At 39.0% G+C, this 19,351-nt stretch overlaps 5 protein-coding genes across 7 annotated transcripts in view; 3 read left to right on the forward strand and 2 right to left on the reverse strand.

Annotated features, from left to right (window-relative positions):
- The window catches only part of LOC108624318 (uncharacterized), a 9,966-nt gene extending 3,413 nt beyond the window's left edge, over window positions 1-6,553 (forward strand). The window contains exons 5-6 of the mRNA XM_018023536.2: window positions 118-251; window positions 336-6,553. Coding sequence (XP_017879025.1) covers window positions 118-251; window positions 336-2,918 — 2,717 coding nt within the window. The 3' untranslated portion in view covers window positions 2,919-6,553. The remainder of the gene's footprint in view (window positions 1-117; window positions 252-335) is intronic.
- A 1,260-nt stretch (window positions 6,554-7,813) lies between these two features.
- Window positions 7,814-13,322, reverse strand: YME1L (ATP-dependent zinc metalloprotease YME1L). 2 transcript variants are annotated; one of them, XM_026812994.1, is made up of 12 exons: window positions 12,894-13,322; window positions 12,404-12,532; window positions 11,905-12,327; window positions 11,618-11,840; window positions 11,424-11,503; window positions 11,098-11,341; window positions 10,833-10,965; window positions 10,469-10,706; window positions 10,152-10,394; window positions 9,936-10,082; window positions 9,706-9,858; window positions 7,814-9,646 (listed from the first exon to the last, which is right to left on the reverse strand). In XM_026812994.1, the coding sequence occupies exons 1-12, from the start codon at window positions 12,918-12,920 to the stop codon at window positions 9,455-9,457; spliced, it is 2,232 nt and encodes a 743-aa protein (XP_026668795.1). In that variant the 5' UTR covers window positions 12,921-13,322; the 3' UTR covers window positions 7,814-9,454. The 2 variants fall into 2 exon arrangements, with proteins under 2 accessions (XP_026668795.1, XP_017879026.1); XM_018023537.2 differs by having other exon boundaries at window positions 11,424-11,515; window positions 12,894-13,316.
- A 102-nt stretch (window positions 13,323-13,424) lies between these two features.
- On the reverse strand, window positions 13,425-14,957 carry LOC108624347 (coiled-coil domain-containing protein 28A). Of its 2 annotated transcripts, none has more exons than XM_018023584.2 (5): window positions 14,752-14,957; window positions 14,506-14,662; window positions 14,208-14,418; window positions 13,907-13,987; window positions 13,425-13,836 (listed from the first exon to the last, which is right to left on the reverse strand). In XM_018023584.2, the coding sequence occupies exons 2-5, from the start codon at window positions 14,659-14,661 to the stop codon at window positions 13,637-13,639; spliced, it is 648 nt and encodes a 215-aa protein (XP_017879073.1). In that variant the 5' UTR covers window position 14,662; window positions 14,752-14,957; the 3' UTR covers window positions 13,425-13,636. The 2 variants fall into 2 exon arrangements, with proteins under 2 accessions (XP_017879073.1, XP_017879072.1); XM_018023583.2 differs by having other exon boundaries at window positions 13,907-14,023; window positions 14,752-14,955.
- Window positions 14,958-15,016: 59 nt separating this feature from the next.
- On the forward strand, window positions 15,017-17,105 carry Kpc2 (Kip1 ubiquitination-promoting complex subunit 2). The gene is made up of 8 exons (XM_026812998.1): window positions 15,017-15,396; window positions 15,463-15,656; window positions 15,720-15,880; window positions 15,947-16,158; window positions 16,230-16,318; window positions 16,371-16,558; window positions 16,620-16,758; window positions 16,826-17,105. Exons 1-8 carry the CDS (start codon window positions 15,359-15,361, stop codon window positions 16,966-16,968), a joined length of 1,164 nt encoding a protein of 387 aa, XP_026668799.1. The 5' UTR covers window positions 15,017-15,358; the 3' UTR covers window positions 16,969-17,105.
- Window positions 17,106-17,191: 86 nt separating this feature from the next.
- On the forward strand, window positions 17,192-18,349 carry LOC113464236 (coiled-coil domain-containing protein 25). Its single transcript, XM_026812999.1, has 5 exons — window positions 17,192-17,325; window positions 17,450-17,497; window positions 17,561-17,652; window positions 17,708-18,090; window positions 18,150-18,349. Exons 1-5 carry the CDS (start codon window positions 17,301-17,303, stop codon window positions 18,229-18,231), a joined length of 630 nt encoding a protein of 209 aa, XP_026668800.1. The 5' UTR covers window positions 17,192-17,300; the 3' UTR covers window positions 18,232-18,349.
- The last annotated feature ends 1,002 nt before the right edge of the window (window positions 18,350-19,351 follow it).

Raw genomic sequence — 19,351 nt, forward strand, 5'->3', positions numbered from 1 at the left:
TGTTGTTTATTATTAGCAATGTTCTTCCAACGTCTGATTTCTTTCTAAAAAATGCGTTTCTAAAGTGCATAAACTTTTGGGATTGATTGTATAGCCAATACATCCTTAAATGTTTAGAGCCGAATACGGATATGTGCGTGACACCTGTAAGCGGGAAATCGGGAAAACTGAGAGAACAGTTGCAACGAAAATTACAGCAGCGAGAACACACAAGGGATCAAAAACACCGTCATCTCGATGCTGTTATACAGGTATATAAACTGTTATAAGTATACCCGACGTTCGAATCCCGGTGACGATCGATTTAACTCTTCTCTCGCGTTCTCGTATTTTAGAACCAGAACAAAGAAAAGACTGTCGATAATAAAGCGGGGACGAACAAGGGAAACAAGAAGGCTAAATCCAATCAGTCGTTTCAAGGTACAAACGTTTCCGGCGGGCAGAACGCGGTGACTAAACTGAGTTTGTCCGCCGTGGTGGCCAGCCGGCAGAAGAAAGTTCTTAAAGCTAGTAGTCAGCCATCTAACATCTCCCTGGAATCCAACTGTGATAATATAGTGGTACAATCGATCGAAGATGTACAGAATAATAGCAACCCTAGTGTAGTGATGACCAACTGCGTGAATACACAGCGAGATATCAAGCCGAAAAATTCCAGAAAGCGTGCCAATCCAATCGTGTTGAACCAGCCGTCGGAGACCAGCCCCGAGAAGCAGACGAAACTGACGGAACAGCAGCTGCAGGAGAATGTCGAGCATTCCAATCTGTTATTGCCTAAGCTTACATCCATACAACGTCCTGGGAAGATCTCGGTGATACTAGCTGGTAATCTGAAGCCCACCAAATGCAAAGCGAACGAGGCTGTTAACAATCAGCCGATGAAAAACTGTGATAACGAGTCGTTGGCATGTACCAAGAGCTGCATCAAAGTGAACGGTTGTCACGGTAATCTCGATCGTAGCTCGAACGCGACCGAGGAGTCGACAGTTTTGACCAAGGACCAGATCCGACTGATACAGGAGAACTCTAGCATCGTGAGTAAAACTGAGAAGCTCGGATCCATCGACTCGGACGCTTTGGACGATTACTTAAACGGAGGTAACAACTCGCAGGAACAAGAGGAGGAACTATTACAGTATTTTCAACAGAGTAACTCGTCGAGTTCGGACGTGGAACCGAACGCTATCGCCATCGACGAGCAAATATCGAGATCTGATAAAGTGTCACAGTTAAGATTGATACTGCAACAGAATTTGAAGGGGAGGACTGTCCACACGCCTGTCGAGGCGTTGCCCGCCGCTATCGTCAGACAGAACGTCGAGAAACGCGATGCCACTCAGAAGCATAACTTGATACTACCGACTTTGCTGAACCATTCGAGCCAGAGTAACACCAGACGCAGGGTCAGCTTCGAGACGAACGTCGTCGAACACGTACAGGACTCGAACGTGATCACCAACACGGTTCCGCAGAGTCCCAACACGCGTCGTCGAATATTTAATTTCACTCCGATATCGCCGGGTCCGCATTCGCCCATCAACGGCCGTGCTTCCAAATCCAATTCCGCGAACGCGAGCCCGTTCGTTTCGCCGCGTAACACGCCTGTCCCGCGATCGAGAAGTAATCTACAGGCGACCAATTCCAGAGGTCGCGTGCACAAGTCTTTGGCTCGTTCGATATCGTGCAGCGTGCCGTATACCAGCAAAAACGACACGTTCGTAGTTCCCACGAGCGGCCCGGAATTGATCAGGCAAGCGTCGTCCACACCGCAGCTACCGTTGATCTCTACCAAGTCTTCGGAAGTTCAAGTGGACAGCGGAATGGCACAGGTCTCGGTTACCCAGAAGAGAGAGGGACAAGGACCGCAGTGTGCCGCGTTTTTAACTTCCGACTTGGCGCCGCAGAAGCAGTTGCTCATCAATTATCCGAGTCAGGAGAATCTGCAAGAGATCAAGAACGTCTATCAGAAGAACCAGCCCGACCAAGAGATCAGCGAGCTGTTCCACAATAATAAACAGTTTAGCAACGAACTGTACAGGTCGCAATCGGTCCCGTTACACAGAATGGTGAACCCCGCATTGATGTCCCCTATCTCCACGCAGCATTGCTTATCATCGTTCCAAAGCCAGAGTTTCAACCCGTCTACGAGCAGCTCTATAGCGCCTACGCCGGTACCCAGCGAGTTCACTGATTTCGGATCGATGGGACCACAGGAAGGGACTTCGACTTATCTACTGGACGACGTCGATTCAAATTTTATATCGGACGATCAAAATTTCTTGATGAGCGACAAAGAGATCACGCCTGAGAATATGACGAACATATTGAACATTTTAGACGAGGACGGGACTCAGAGCTTGCAGATGCTGCCGGAACAGGCCGCGGATGAGAGCCTGATCGAGAACAACTCGATAGTGTTGGACGCGCTGCCTAATTCGAATTTAAATCTGTCGGAAGAAGACATGCTGGATCCATCGAACGTGCTCGACTTACAAGTGGGTGGAGCCTTGCAGAAGATGATACAGTCGCGTTCGTATCCTAACACGCCGTTACCTGTGCCAGTATCCACGTACACGCCGTCTTACACGGAAGATAGCAACGGTTCGAGGTCGTATCCGTCGACGCCGCTGCACACGGTTCAATCGCAGGAAGCTTATCAGGAGACCAACGAGCCGATGCTCTCGAGCCCTACGTTGAACTCTTTGAACTTGCACAACGAAGCTGCGAACGAATCTGCCTCGAGCAGTTTGTGCAGGACCGTCGACGACCTGCTCGACGCGAACTTTCTCGCGGTTACCGACCCGGAGGCGAACGATTTGGACCCGCTTGGTAACTTCGACGAGCTACAGGACGTCGACTCGTTGACGCCGTTGTTCAACGAAGTTGCCGAATCGTTGAACAGAACAATTCGTGGATAGATTCGTCTTATGATTTCGCATAGTACTCTACCAAAGGTTGGAACTTTCTTTCTTTAAACTGTACGTTTCGCATGATTTCAGTGTTTTAATGACGACGCTTTGCATAAATATTCCAGTTTCGTATGCAAAGCGTGAAAGGATCGACGAACAGATCCTCCTCGTTCCTTATATTATAGAGATGGTCGATAAACGAATCTCAACATTACTTTGAATACGATAGGAGGAGCAACGACAACTTAGGACAAACATATCTGGAAGATATGGTTTTCTTCGCTTGTTACTGCTTTCGAGAGAAGGTGTTTGAAGTAATGCTGATTTACTTTACGATCTCTAATGGTTACAGTGATTTAATACACAGTTCGAGCTTCTTTTCATAATGGACGTCTCGTTCACACCTGATAAAGTTAAACAGCGTACGAACTTCTTCTTTCATCGTAGAATTTTGATCGCAGTTCATGTCAATTTGCAATTTTCGATCGTTCATCGAAACGTTTAAATCTGTACTGCCTACACTATACACCAAGATGGGTATTGTCAAAAGTAACGTTTACAATCTCACCTTCTTGATTGCAATAATGCATGAGAGCAGCTCGCTACTGAAAATTTAAAACAATGGAAACGAAACATGGATGATTGAAATGAAAATCATTTTTAACCGGTAACAAGTGTACAGTTCACGATTCAGTGCATAAAGAGCAGACTAAAAACTGCCAATCGTATTCTCTTTAGACTCGTGTCGCTTATTTTTTAAACTAAGTAAAACGAAAAGCTGAAAAAAACCACTGTGATGCAAACATAAATCATTGAACGATTGTATATTTCTTGAATTTGCCACTAGTGAAACTGAACGAGTGTAAATGATCCTCCGCGAGGAGGAGGAGGCTGAGTCTTAGGTGTTGTCTTTTAGTGGAACATTGAGTCTACGAGTGTGGAATAATTATGACACGAAGAGGAACAGGAAGAGGACGAGGAAGAAGAGGAAGTTTTGCTCAAACAGAGCGATGAAGCCGCTGTGAAGTATTTGAGATTCGAATAAGTGGAAGTTGATTTTATATAAATACTTTATATTCGTCGTTTCGAAACGTTTGTTTCTAAGTCATTTAAGAACGCGTTATTGCGACTTTGTTATGCAAGCGTTTCTAAGAAATATTTACGATCACCTGCTGGACATTGGTGAGCTTCTTTTTACATAACGATCGGTATCGAACCCAGTATGTAGTAACACTTTCTTTTTGTTTATTCTGGACCGAGGTCGATAGTCGAAAAACGATTATGTACATTTTTGTAAATGATCTACGCCTCACGCTCGTCAGATATGATCCATGAAGCATCACATTTTAGATCAGAAGTATTCAAACTTCAAATATCTGATATTACGTACTTGTTAATAATTCTACTTTTAAATTGTGTTAAGTTCTTTTTAAAAGAAACATCCAAACTTGTTCACCGTTTGGGTTTTAATTGTCGATTAGGGTCTTCAAAAGATCCGCGCAGTTGAAGTTTGACCACTTTTGTTTTAGACAGTAAATAGGAAAAGTGCTCGCGAAAGCACGAGAATTGGATAGTTTACGTAGCGTACTGGATTCTGCATCGATAATAGTGCTAAGTAATTATCGCTATGGCGGGTCTTCCTGGTATGCAGTTTTGTTCGTCAATGAAATCCGAATTACCATAAATACACCGCTGATTTATATTTTTCTATGACACTCTCGAATCGAGAATTTTATCAATTGGATAGTTGTTTAAACGATTTTTATTCCTAACGCATCGTGGTTATTACTTACCTTTCAAAGCAGAGGAAATCAATGTTAGATCTTTTATAGACGATCGAATACGTCGATCGCCAATTAAATATCATCGATTCAAATTATTTTTCACGTCGAACGTCGCGCTTGACGTCATGAAAAAGTATTAGATTTTTATATATGTATATTAAAAGAAAAAAAAGATACGGGGTGAACGTTATTTACTCGCATCGTCATTCTCTTTAAAATGATTATACGGCGTGGTCATGGAACTCGACACCGTGTCGAATGTCGTATCATTTTTGCGAAAACATCTTGTTCTTTGAGAATTATTATTCACGTAAAACGAATAGCACGAACCAAATTTCGTGTTCCCGTTGCTTGCATAACTTGTTAACAATCAAAGAAGCAATTGTTGTGACAATAAGGAAACGAAGGAACGAAACTAAAAGGGAAGATTCGTTTGGTGCTCACGTACCGGAACGATGTCTCAGTTTCAGAGTTTGTTTTACAGTCTTTAATCGTGTTATACCCGAATTCTACTCGCGTCGAACACGTCTTTTGGTTTGTGCTATGCCACGTAAGGCGCACTGTATAATACCGGTTTTTAATAGACGTTTCACGTGACCGAACGACGATCATCGTGTGGGAAACCGAACAAGTAATTTAGATAATGTTACGCATGTAATCGAGGTTTTTCAATTTGTAATCTGCACGGTTTTCCGTATGAGCGACCTTTTGAAAAGCGCGCCGATCCAGCCGGCGACAGAATCGGGGAGACGTTGCTCCCCTGCTAACTTTTTACCAAACTTTTCGGCGTGGGTATTTGTAAATTTACACGGCATATCTCGACGAATTTAAATAACAGATAGTGCCGGTCGTGCATATTTTTCTATCTCGATTCAAAATTACTCGAATGTAAGACGAGTCAGTGAAAGAAGCGGCGATCGGCAACGTTTCAAAGGGTCGACGAATACTTCTGGTAATCGCATTACACATCAGTACGTATATAAGCAACAAGGAAAGATGTTAGTTTCCCAGGCAGCCTGAAAACACAGCGAGTAAACGGACGCATTTTTTCTATGAGACGAGTTGAAACAGTAGTTTGAAATATATTCTAAACCTGTTATAAAAGGAGTTGACGAGAGACGGTGGTGTTGTCGTAAGGCGAGTTGTGAATTGTACAAAGAAAAGCTGAAGAAACAAAACGAAACGTCCGACGAACCAAGTAGCGATTTCAAACTATTACATTGTAGCGTTTAACGTTGAATGGATGGTTATGGAAACAAATGGCTCGACTCGATCTTTCATGAGTTGGTAAATGACAACGCAAACGAAACGAGCGTCTTTAGGGAATTCTATCGACAATGGAACGAACGATCAGGGTTTGATCAAACGTTCTATACTGTTGGACGAAGCTTTTCAAACGTTATTAGTGTACCGGGTTTCGTCGAAATCTGATTGTTAATTCCACTGTCGACAGAAATCTTTTTAAACGAGAGACGAAACGGGCGAGCATAGAATGCTACCGGGCGCAAATAACTAAGTTTCGAAAAACTTGACCAAACGATCGAAGATCTTGGAAATTTCTATAATAGTACTACTATTATTAATAACTTGTAAGCGAAACAAAAGTGAACACAGTACTACGATATTACTTGTTGTTGTACGCACAAAGATTTTAGGTAGGAATTATTCGATATTATCGTGTAATCAGGGTTTGTACGTGCTGTACAATTTACATCTAGATACGGATATCGATGAATTCGTGGGAAAGAAGGAGATGGCGTGAGACGGTGGTTTACACGACGTTCACAATGTGCAATACGTACTATCTTCTGTTTTAAGAGAAAAAGAAAAAAACCGAGATAAAGGAGAATTGTTGTTGAATCGTATTGGAAATTAGCTAATCGAAATTGATACTGGTATCTAGACATCCGTAATGTAACAGCACCTAATCTATTAAACGAGAAACCAGGCAAAAGCAGAAACATTGTATTGAATATATATACGTTCATACTACTTACACGGACAGTCAATAGATTCTAGTTATATTTAAACGACGGAATAACGACGGTCTTGTCTGCGTATTGAATCGCGAACATCGTTTGGAAAAACACGCTGATGGGGGCAAGATCGTTCAATGGGCATGGTATAACGGAATTACCATACGATCTAACTTTGCACTGTATTTTTCCCTCCATCGGAACTTCCTTCTCTGTATTCTCGTTTTTTTTTCAACGTATCCTGATCATGTTTCAACGTGGAATTCTTTAATTACGTCTAAGCGTAACTCTCTTCTCTTTCTGTTTCTTTTATAATACAATTTTCTGTATGAGTCTCTTGTATAACGTGATGATGAGTTCAGAATGATTGTAACGTTTCTTTAAATTTCGACGGAGAAAAAATGGAGTACAAACTGGATTATTACTTGGATATTAACAATATTGCATGGGGTAGGACAATTTCATAGACCAGTAAAAATATTATATGTCGTAATCGTAGTATGCAATAATTTATCGATCGTCACGACTGTAGAAATAATTAGTAGAACGAAATCAGTTTCCAATGAGACAAGATCCATCGATCATAAATCGCTAAGGCATCTTTTGTTCTGCACGTTTGATTAATTGGATTCGGCTCCCCTGTTTCAGTCCCCTCAGAGAAAATCACACGAGACACGTTGGACAGAAGATGAAACGAATACGGACTTACACGAGTCGATCTCCTTGCTTATTTCCCGTCACACTATCGTTTGTAATACGCGACACTTTATCTTGCCACGATTAAACGATCTGCGTTCTGTTCCTTGCGAAACATTTTTGTATCTAACGTTTGAAAATGAGAAAGTGAACAGCGAGCTCGGCGGTGATCATTGCACAGACACGAGACGCCGTTCCAGAGAGGCTTAACGTACATATATTTCAGAGAACTCTTTTAATTCATCGAGATCATTTCGCTTGTTCGTTGGATAAATGAAGGGCAAACATTTCTTTACCCATTTTTGTATGGTCGAACGCCAGCCAGACTGAATCAGGCAATAGGAAAGCGGTATTCCCATTGCGTGTACTAGTGTCACTGGCAATTTATTTTGCTTTGTAAATAAAAATTCTTTTTTAGTAAAAAACCACAAAAGAGTGTGCAGCAAAGTCATTGTACGAAGAAACATGGAAGAATCGTAATTCCCCTTTTTTTTTATTCCTCATAATAAAACTTACAGATACATATATATATCTTTCTCTACTTTAATTCAGAGGCAAGCTTTGTACACTAAATTCATACGTTTATGGGTTTATCAAGTTTCTGACGCATCTTCTTTGTAATTTAGACTTTCTCTTCATCTATAAATTATACGACGTTCGGATGACTTTAGACATTTTACAAATTGTACATTTCCTATCGGTCAGTTTGCTACGAGTATTTTTGACGTTCTTTCGTATTGAGAGTTGATCATGATCCAATTTGTACTACGTGCATACGTTAGCGAAAAGTAACGTTTATTTTTTATATGAAAATGGTAGCGATACTTGTAAGCGGTGGTCGAGGTTTCGAACAGGTATCAGAAGTTTAAAAAGTATATGATAAGATAGAACTATACGTAGATATCGTTTGATTCACTGTTTCATTGTTGAACTGAAATATGCCTATGTCCTGTTCTCGGATTAACGAATTTTCTTTATTGACTATCAAATGTTTAGAGAACGTTTTTAACTGTTGTCATCTCTCGGAGTTAGTGAGCTGTGATATTTGTACGAATATTTTTATAAACGGTTTTTTCCCGTACGTCAATTTTATTGTACATATATTACGTATACCTTAATTTTCTAGAAACTTTATTACCACCTTATTCCCCTTGATTCGCATATTTGCTCATTCTGCGAGTTTAGCCAGATTATTTATTTCGATTACGTTCGACACGATCCTTTTATCGAGTGGCATTAATCGACCCTTTTGGATGAATTAGTAAAACGACGAGCATCAATGAGGAAGCATAGTCATTCAAAGATGTATTAAATCGATCTAGTTGCAATAATAATTTAGCGTAGTTTTTATGGTATAATGACAAGACAGATAGGGATTATACTGAATATAAAATATATATGAATACATATATAATTTTGTATAATTTATAATATCTGTATGGTAAATAAAATGTTAACACTGCACGGTCTCAATATTAATTTCTCTATCGTCGGTTTTACTTGCTCGAACAAAATGAACGGTAAGTACTTTTTTCTAATGAAACAGTTAAGTACCTGGTAACGGATAAGACCGTTTACTGATAAACGTATCTGTCCCTTTCATAGAGATCCACAATGGAAAATGACTGGCAACGTTTTCCCCCCCGATGATACCAAGGATCGAAATGAAATAATGAAACACATTTTTACAAGTACATGATCCGATTCTATTATAGAATTATATAAACTGTGAGTCTAACTATGATATTATTGCTATAAACCTTGTTAAAACGTATTAAGACTTTTTACAGTACATAATTATATACAATCTCGCTTGCATATATAATTACGTACAATATCTCACATATTTTATATAACTTTTCTACATTGTCTCGACGCCGACGTTTTAAGCGAAAATCATGCGAATGAATAGAACTAACGAACCACGTACAATGTCGTCGATTGAAAGTTAGATACGGCTTCCGAATAATTTTGCGTCCCGTGTAAAAACTATAATTGTAAAGCAACGTAAATCGTAATTATAAAATGCGATGATGCATCAAATAATTTATTTTAGTCAGCATTTCAAATTGAATTTCGCCACGGCTAGTTATAATACATGCTCGGACGGTTCTATGATTCGCGGTGGGCTTTTCAGATTTTCCGTCGGAATCTTTTCCCCGTTAATTACAGCTTTAACGTCCTTGTAACTCAACGTTTCGTATTTTAATAACGCGTCCGCTACTTTATTAAGTTCCTTCCCGTGTTTTTGTAATATCTGTTTCGCACGATCGTACGATTCCTAGGGAACGTAAAAGTATTAAAATTCAGATCGAATTAGAACAATCGTAAGAAACTTACTTGTAAAAGGCGTTTCACTTCGTTATCTACTAGATCGCTCGTACTAGGCCCCGACTGATACCCTTCTATTCGATTGCCCATGCGAACCCCGAAACCAGCTCTCTCGGACATACCGTACAAATTTACCATCTCCTCTGCGATAGAGGTTGCCGCCTACAATGTACATTTCACACACAGTGAAAACAATCGAAATGAACAAAGTGATATTTTCTTTCTATTAAGAGTCATACCCTGAAATCGCTCTGTGCTCCTGCGGTCACTTTCTCGGATCCGAAGATTAATTCCTCCGCAGCGCGACCACCCATCGCGCTGTCCATTTGCGCCAGTAATTTTGATTTTGTCATGTGAAGTTCATCTTTGTTCGACAGAAACGCGGTCTATAATCGGAAAATATCCACGAATTACAGAAAGAAAAAAATGAGAACACTAATAATTGTTATACTCACGTGTCCCAAGGAATGGCCATGAGGCATGATAGTTATTTTATGTAACGCCGGCGCGTCTTTAGTGTAATATGCGACTAACGCGTGTCCAGCTTCGTGATATGCCGTAATACTATTAGTCTCGTTGTCGTTGATCCTTAATTTTCTTTCCGGGCCCATGATCAATTTGTCTCTCGCGTATTCTAAGTGTTTCATCGTCACGTATTCGGCATCGTTTATAGCTGCCCTCAAAGCGGCTTGATTCACCTATCGAAACGAACGATTATTTCCTCTCTCGGAATCAACGCATGTTTGTAATTATATAAAATGCCGAGGGGTACCATGTTCTCTATATCAGCTCCGGTGAATCCTACAGTGCACTTCGCTAGGTAATCTGCGTCGACTTCTTGCGTCAATACTCTCGACAAATACAAGTCGAAGATCTCCTTTCGGCTCATGTAGTCGGGTATGTCGACGACGACTTCGACGTCGAAACGACCAGGTCGCATCAGAGCTTTGTCCAAATCATCGCGCCTATTCGTTGCACCTAATACTATGACACCTTCGTTCTGAAGGAATCTACGATCAAACGGAACAGAGTATTTGACAATTGTCGAACGTGAAACAGATATGGAAGATTGTAAATAATCGTGCGACTCGTAGAATCATTTTGTACGTCGCGATAAGAGGAAATTTTTGGTTTACCCGTCCATTTCTGTAAGTAATTGATTTACTGTTTGATTCGCATATGGGTGGAGTGCCGAATTCGTTCGTTTAGCACCGACGGAATCAATTTCGTCTATAAATATTACGGCCGGCGCTTTTTCTTTTGCCGCTTCTGAAACGATTATAAATAAAGCTGTTACGAGATATCATGTACAGCACGGAAGTAGTTAATATTAGAGGCAGTGATGATAACATTCATGTTCGTCTACGGCAAATATCTATGAGTAAGAAGCGTTTTACTTACTGAATAGGTCTCTCATTCTACGCGCACCTTGCCCCACTAAAATCTCATCGAATTCGGGCCCAGCTGCTTGGAAGAATGGCACTCCGGCTTCGCCAGCCACTGCACGAGCTAACAGTGTCTTTCCCGTTCCAGGTGGTCCTACCAATAACACACCTTTAGGCAATTTTGCGCCGAGCGCGGAGAACTTCTCTGGATTCTTCAAAAATTCAACTATATCGCTCAACTCTTGTTTGGCTTCTGCAACCTAATTACGTATAAGTAAACAAATGCAGAACGTTCAGTGGCGGGAGAAAATGATTACGAGTGTTATCAAGGAAAAACCTTACCCCTTTGACATCGTTAAAAGTTATATCTGTTGTTTCTGGTCTAAATCTAATACCGTCCATTGAAAATCTTAGTCCACTTCCTACTGCATAAACTTTAAACACAGGAAAGGAGATAGAAAAAAAATTACTTACTATTGATAATCTGAACCTCGTTAACTGATTCGAAACAATGAACGCATTAAGAATGTACGTACCTCCGTACCAGATTATCACTAATAAAGTTCCCGTTAATAAGCTAAATATTATTTTATGCCATCCTATGCTCGTACGTATTTGGCGTTGAAGTCCTGCTTCGTATCCTTCTATAAAAGCCGAGGTCACTCTTTTGTGTTCCTCGGTCGACATCTGAGAACTATTGAACAAATTTTTAATCGCCGCTGGGTCCTTCTCTTTCAAGACGTGTGCTATCCCTGTGTTCTATAAAAACAGACTATACGTCTTTTACCGTCCGCATCGAATCGTTAACGTTTTTTACACTTACCGTTCTCGAGAAATGACCGAGCCATTTTTTAAATCTATTTATAAAGGACGACTCTTTTTCCAATTCAGCATTTACGTTACGCTTTGTTCTAAAACTACGGATTTGTACATGATAATTAAACGGATTTTTAATACAAAAAGTACATAACGTCCTATGCTGCTGTTTCGATGATAAATACACAGTGGGCATAAGAATTTCGTCGGTAAATTGTGTACTCGTAAATTTTTGTTTATTCTCTGCGAAATTCAATCCGGATACGTAGGATACTCTCCACTTATTATCCTTCTCTAAATTTCTCTTAAAGATCTTCATAGAAAGTTGGTCTAACACTACCAGTACATTATTCGTTCTTATGTCGAGCATTGTCATCACATCGTACATATTTAATTTGCCTATTAACATATCCATAGAACTTTTCGTGGCCTGAAACGAGACTCGAAGTTGATAAATTATGTAATTACGAGAGAATCCTGTTACTATTATCTTCTAAACGACTTGCCTTTGACATCCTGGGAGCAGAGATGTCATCCGCGGCTTTTTTAAACTCATTTTGTCTTTTGCCTTTGCTCGAATACGACGTGGATTTTGGGCTAACCACCGAAGTTAATTGTGCCAGATGATACAACACCTAGCAATGTTAAATAATGATCCATTAATTAGAGATAGAAATAAAGTGTTACGAATTCGAAAGGACTACTCTGTTATCCTGGTAATTAAATGTAGGAAAACTATGGAATATAATGCGTTTGAGATGAATTATTAGTATTGCAACGAGCGAAATAAATTTTGTCTGCGTTGGTGTGGTAAACATAAGGCTATGAAATAGAAACGTACGCAGACACGTTTTAACAATATTTAATGCATATATACGTGCGTGTGCACTTGCTACGTCGCGGAACGTCAAAATCTATATGTTGAACAGTCTATTGAATTAAAAATAAAAGATTTCGCGAACGAAACCATCCAGGAGACAGTAACCGCGTACAAACCTGATTCTGAGGTTGGAAAGAAAACATTGAAGATCAGTCTTGTCGAACGAACGTAGTGAAATCGATGGAAGTGCCTAACACTGTTTCTTTCAAACGAAATAAGGCATTCAACTGGATACATCGATATCTCTCGTAGCACAAAACATAGTTCTGATGTGATTCTGATCAGTTCTTTGATATAGCAAGGCTAGCAAGGTAACGGAAATGGCTGCTGCCCAGCATAAACTTCCGAATGTTTTCAAAATCAATTGAGACACGATTACGATTTTCGGAGGGCCGTCGAGGATTCTTTCGCTGAACGCATGCTTCTTCATCTGCACTTAAGATTTTATTCCACGCGTAACAGCAGATTTTATTTTCCAGTCGGATTGTTGTATTAATAATCGTATTATAAACAACTGTTTCGCGGCTCCTGCCTAAGCGCGCTTCATTTATTTTTAAATCAAATTTAATTTATCGAGGAACAACTGCGTTCGTTCTCCGCCACGAGAGTCAGTATTAATGAAGGGCAATTAATTATACACGAGTATCTTATGAGAATAACGTTTTATTATATAATTCTTATTTTTTAAATTCATTTGTTATAGTCAAACAGATTGCGTAAAATTATATTGGAAGCAAACAATTAATACAATTGAGTATCAAAATTGATGTAATTAATAGTATCTCCTCGGTGGTATAACTATGAATCTTATTCTTATAATTAAAGCATACCCACTCGATTCTCAGGTCGCATTCTCGTATTACTTGCTATGCAATTTTTCGATACAAACGCTGAGTTCTTGGAGACACGACAATAAATTATCCATATTAGCGCTCGGATGCCGAAGGCCAGATTGTTCATTACCAATCCCTTGCCTCTGGCCTAGCTCGAAATGCAGTTTAGCTAATTGCTCTTGCTGCTCTCGTATTTCTGTCATTTGCTCCATGCTACAATCTTTCCCTGTATCAAACAACGTCTATCTAATTTTTTCATCTCGCCTTCTTGACTCGTACGAATGCATTTCACCTACCAAACGCGCGTAAATTCCCGCTGTGGAAATCCTCTAAAAGGTGTAATAAAGCTTGTTCCATACGGCGAACATCGGGTACCTCTGACAAAAAGCAATGATGTTTGCATGGCGCCGTGGCTTTATTTTATGACACCGAAGCACGATCAAAGAAATGTGATGAAAACATAAAAAAACATACTTAGAACAGAAAATTAAACATACAGAAATTATAAATAACACTTGTGCGTCATTAAGAAATAACACAAAGTAAAAATAAAGGTAAAGTATTTGAAAATGTATTTTGTGTAAAACATGAAGCTACCTTTATGCTGGCGATTCATTTTTGATAATTCCGGTCGGTTTGGTCTTTGCTTTTCCTTCTCGTTCATGTAGACTAAACGTGATTGATTAGTATGATTCGAGAGATTCACCGCACGACCAGAGACCATCGACCCTTGGCTTGTCGCTTGACCAGAACTACCTTTGCTAACAATCGGCGATGTTTGTACATTGCTCTCCCATAAAACTTGTTGCTGAAAGTGCTCTTATAAATCAGACATCAGTGAAGAATCAAGATCGATATAACGTATCTTTGTGAAAGGATTTTCCAGAATTCGTACCGATATGTGAGAACTGTGTGTATCATTTTTACTTGGGTGATGAGATCTTGCTGGCGTCGACGGTGGCGTAGCTTCTCCACCGTGACTCAACGGTTCTTCACATTCTTCTTCTTGAACCAACTGCTGCAATTCACCGCACCCAGGTTTCTCAGCCATTCTACAAATGCATTTCTTATGAATGTTCATAATACGGTTTAAATAAATGACGAGTGAAATCTTATTACTTATTCCTTTATATTATCCAACCTGTTTTAAACGCTGCAAGGGTCTCGTTAGAACCTGTTTACAGTATCCACAATTATTTTCCCAACAATCGTTTTGATCTACTGGCACTTGTACTCAGTCTCATTAGACTCGAAATCGTCTTCCTCTCACGAAATAAAAATGGTCTTGAAAAATGGGAAATCACTTTCATAACTTGATGTTTCGTACGAAAATCAGTCAACAATTTCTGATAGATAACGTATATATATATATATGTATATGTAGAACGTAGATCTGTTTACTTTATATAGAACTCATACGTCGAGAAAAAAAATGTAAGTCGATTGTGTCGTGATTTTCGTAGAGATTGATCATTTTATACGCGATATGGTTGAAAACGACGAACTCTGATTTAATTGCAAGACAGAATGAATTGGTTTATAACCCTCGGTGTTAAGCAGGCGAATACAATGTAGTTCTGAACAAATTGATACGAAGCGAAAATTTCTATGTAAAAGGTAAATACCTGAGTACCTGACAGTATCTCTACTAAAACAGATCGAAGAGGAAGTTTGACAAAAATTGTAGGTGTTATTTATTGTTCAGTAACGACAGACAAAGCAACAGCAGCCTAACAGTTCATATCACGATGTCTAAGCCCGAACAACTTTCAATTAATATTATAAGGTAGAGTGTTATTAGACGGTTAACGATATTTCTTGTTACTAACAAATATTATTCATATTCCTTTAGTCCAGAGGGGAAAATTAAGAGCATCAATGTTACGTCAGATATGACGATAAATAAAATAAAAAATACTGGGTTAAAACATTTCTATAGTGATAATGCGTCCAGGAACTCGGCCAATTATCGTCTTATTCATACGTCGAAATTCACAGAGCTCACGGACAGCAACAGCGTGTCCGACGAGAAAATTAGCCAAAATGGTAAAATGATTGATTTTCCTATTTTCCGATCGATTCGTACTCACCAAACTTCTCCTATCATAGATGAATTATTGTTAATTAAAAGTCGCCGAGCACCTTCTATTAAAGAACTATCGCAGGAGAATTTCAAAGGTCCAAACGAGGAATTAATATTGCAAGCAACGAAAGATCTGCCCATACGTAATCCACCTAAACGTATCTCGTCCCTTTATTGCCCTGCAGAAGTAAATATATACGCTTGTCTTTATTTTCCATGCAAAGAGATTTATATTATACATGCTTTATCGTAGTTCCAGAATGATTTACGAAAAATTTTAATAACGCTCGCCAAGGCGTCTGCGAGAATCATGACGTACAGTCCAGACGCAGACAGATACTGCGAGGTTTTGAAACAAAAATTGGAAGCTAGATGTAAACCGCACATCGATCCAAACGCTGTGAAGACTCTGACAGAGATGGGCTATTCTGACAGAAGCGTTATTAAAGCTCTCCGGTTGAAAAAGTATATTAAATCGGTGTTGAACATTGATAGACGTCAATGAGTTGTATCTTTGAATTCTCGATTTCTCACAGATTAAACATGATGGAAGCTTTAGACTGGCTGACAGACCATCAGTATGGTTCAGACGACGAGGACGAAGATTTCATGACCAGTGAAAAAGGTAATATTAAGAATTCTTGTATAATAATTTATAATCAAACGTCGTTACGCAGAGTGTGAAGATTTGAAAGACGAGAATGTACTCAGTGTGGTAGAACGTTTGCTAGACAGTTACAAACGGTTTAGGAAAATGGACTTCAAGCCCAATGTTCCAGCTTTCGAGATACTGTCAGAAATGGGATTCGAAGAGAAGAGTATAATCAAAGCTCTGAAAATTACTGGGAACAATCGAACTAACGCTGTGAGAAATCTGTCTCTGTAATTCATTTCGTCTACACAAATCAACATATCTTTATTTGCAGTGCGAATGGCTGCTTGGCGAGAGAAACGAGTGCTTGCACGACATTGATAAAGAACTCGATCCGGATAATCCGATTTATAAAGCGATCATGAACGATCCTCGTATCCAACTTAGTCTCACAAATCCAAATATGTTACTTTGTAAGATTATCTTCGTTAGTAATGAAACGTTCATAAGACTTTCGTGTAATTAATTTCTAATTTTTAGTGTACCTGTCCATGTTGGAATCGCCGGTACTTACGGACAGTCGAATACGAGATCCCGAAGGCCCGATTCTCGATCACATTATCGTCACCTGTTACGCTGAGAAACACGCGCTTCATATGAAGCAATACTTGATTGATGCTTGATTTATTGATCATTCTATAAAATATTCTGTACAATAATACATATAAATTTCCCGTTGAAAGTTACAGAAACGTTTCTGATAACTCGTGTAAAAAGTCAATCGATGATTAGTTATTTAACCAGTAAATTATGTTTGACGCAAGTGTACCATAGTTCAATTACTGTATCATTAGTTTTAATTAAATATAAATTATTTTCAATAAAACTGAAAGAGAGAGGGGGGGGGGGTAATTACGAACCTGTGTGTGCACCTTACCGTCGCTGCTATCGGATTCGCGAGTTTAAGTTTGACAGATAAAATACACCACGTGTTTCTACGAAATTCCTCCTAACGATGGTTTATTATTTTATGAGCGAAGGTAACGTTGTTCATCATTCGTTTCACCTGCGATACACTTAATTTCCACTTATTATTTTTTCTTACTAACGAAATTATTCAACGAGGTTATAATAAAAATCATTGAAAAACGTTTTGAATTGCAGTGGTACAACCACCGGTAACATTATTCATGGGTGTTGATAAATATGAAAGTAAGTTAAAAGCTATATTAGAATTTTTTCGAAATATTAATTTTCTAATTCATCGCGTTATAGATGAAGATCTCATAAAGTGGGGTTGGCCAGAAGACGTTTGGTTCCACGTTGATAAATACTCCTCCGCACACGTATATCTCCGGCTTGCTTTCGTAAGTTTCGTTATCTTGTACAAATTTATGTTATTACAATTATGAACGTTTGTAGGGACAAACGATAGACGATATACCTAGTACCGTGTTAGAGGATGCTGCACAGTTAGTAAAAGCTAACAGCATCGAGGGGAATAAAGTAAACGACGTTGATGTAGTATACACGATGTGGTCGAATTTAAAAAAGACTCAGGGCATGGACGTAGGACAGATCGGTTTCCATAAAGACAAAGATCTACGAAAGATACACGTCGCCAAGCGAATAAACGCTGTTGTTAATAGACTGAATAAGACCAAACGCTTGGAGCAAGTAAATTTCAGAGCAGAGAGGGAACAGCGCGATAGGAATGAAAGGGAGGACAAGAAGAAGCTTTTACGAGAGCAAAAGGAGAAAGAAAAAGCAGAAGAGAAGCGAAGGAAAGAAGAGGCAGAAATGAGGTACGTGTTCTTACGAATTAATTCGATCCTTGGAACTAAACTTTTTAGTATTCTTACAGGAGTTATAACTCGTTGTTTAATTCATCCAACATGACGTCGAACGCGGAAAATAGTGGATATGATTCAGACGATTTTATGTGATACGATTAATATTAATATAATTCGTGCCTACTCTCCTATAGCTCGAAGTAACAGATCTATGATAAGCATGTACCGTTTCAAAGTTTAATAATCTTGCAGCTTCGAGAGAAATGAAAAATACGATATTGAAATTTATACAAATCCAGAACAGAGGCTCCAGCAACATATTTTAGGTACAGTTATTGATTAAGAAATATATGAGAGGGAAATCGGTCGAATGGTACGATTTGCAAAATCATAAACTCCAAGTTCCACACAAGCTGTAAAGCACCATGAGTTTTAGAATTGTATTTTTTTCATGTTGATATTATTACTGTTACGTGTAATGTATGTACATTAATATGTAAAAATTGATAGGTACTATGAATCAGCAACATAGATTAAGGATGTATTGGCTATACAATCAATCCCAAAAGTTTATGCACTTTAGAAACGCATTTTTTAAAAAGAAATTACACGTCGGAAAAACATTGCTAATAATAAACAACAAAAAAAATTTTCGATTTTTCCGAGATTTTTCCAAGGGGTACCCCTTCAGATTTCGCGAAATTTTCGTTTTTTGCCAATAACTCCTAAACTGTTGGTTCTACGGGAAAATTGTATACGACCTTTCTTGTAGAGGACGACGAGATCTACAATTTCTGTATAAAAAGTTTTCGCTAGCGTCAATAGTTAACGAGTAATTTGCAAAAAACTGTTTTTTCGTTTTTCGTCAATAGCTCGTAAACTATTAATGTTAGCGACAAACTTTTATACAGAAAGTGTAGATCTCATCGTCCTCTACAAGAATTGTCCTATGCAATTTTCCCGTATCTTCAAGGGTTTAGGAGTTATTGAGGAAAAACGAAATTTTTTTCCAAAAGTTCGCCGTTTCGACGCTGGGATGGTCGGATTTTGTCAACATCAATAAAATGCCATATAATCATATGTAACTCATTAAATATCGAAATTAGAAGAAAAGTGCACTATTTTTAATTATAGGAAATGCGTTTTTCTATGGTACATAATCTTTTGGGATTGACTGTATAGCCAATACATCCTTAATGTACAAGTCTCGATACTTACTCTAGCTGTAGGTACTATTCGTAAGTCTATAATAATTTGTACGCTAATCTCATCG

The sequence above is a fragment of the Ceratina calcarata genome, unplaced genomic scaffold, assembly GCF_001652005.2.
Source record: "Ceratina calcarata isolate Rehan_Ccalc_2016 unplaced genomic scaffold, ASM165200v1 scaffold305.2, whole genome shotgun sequence".
Lineage (NCBI taxonomy): Eukaryota > Metazoa > Arthropoda > Insecta > Hymenoptera > Apidae > Ceratina > Ceratina calcarata.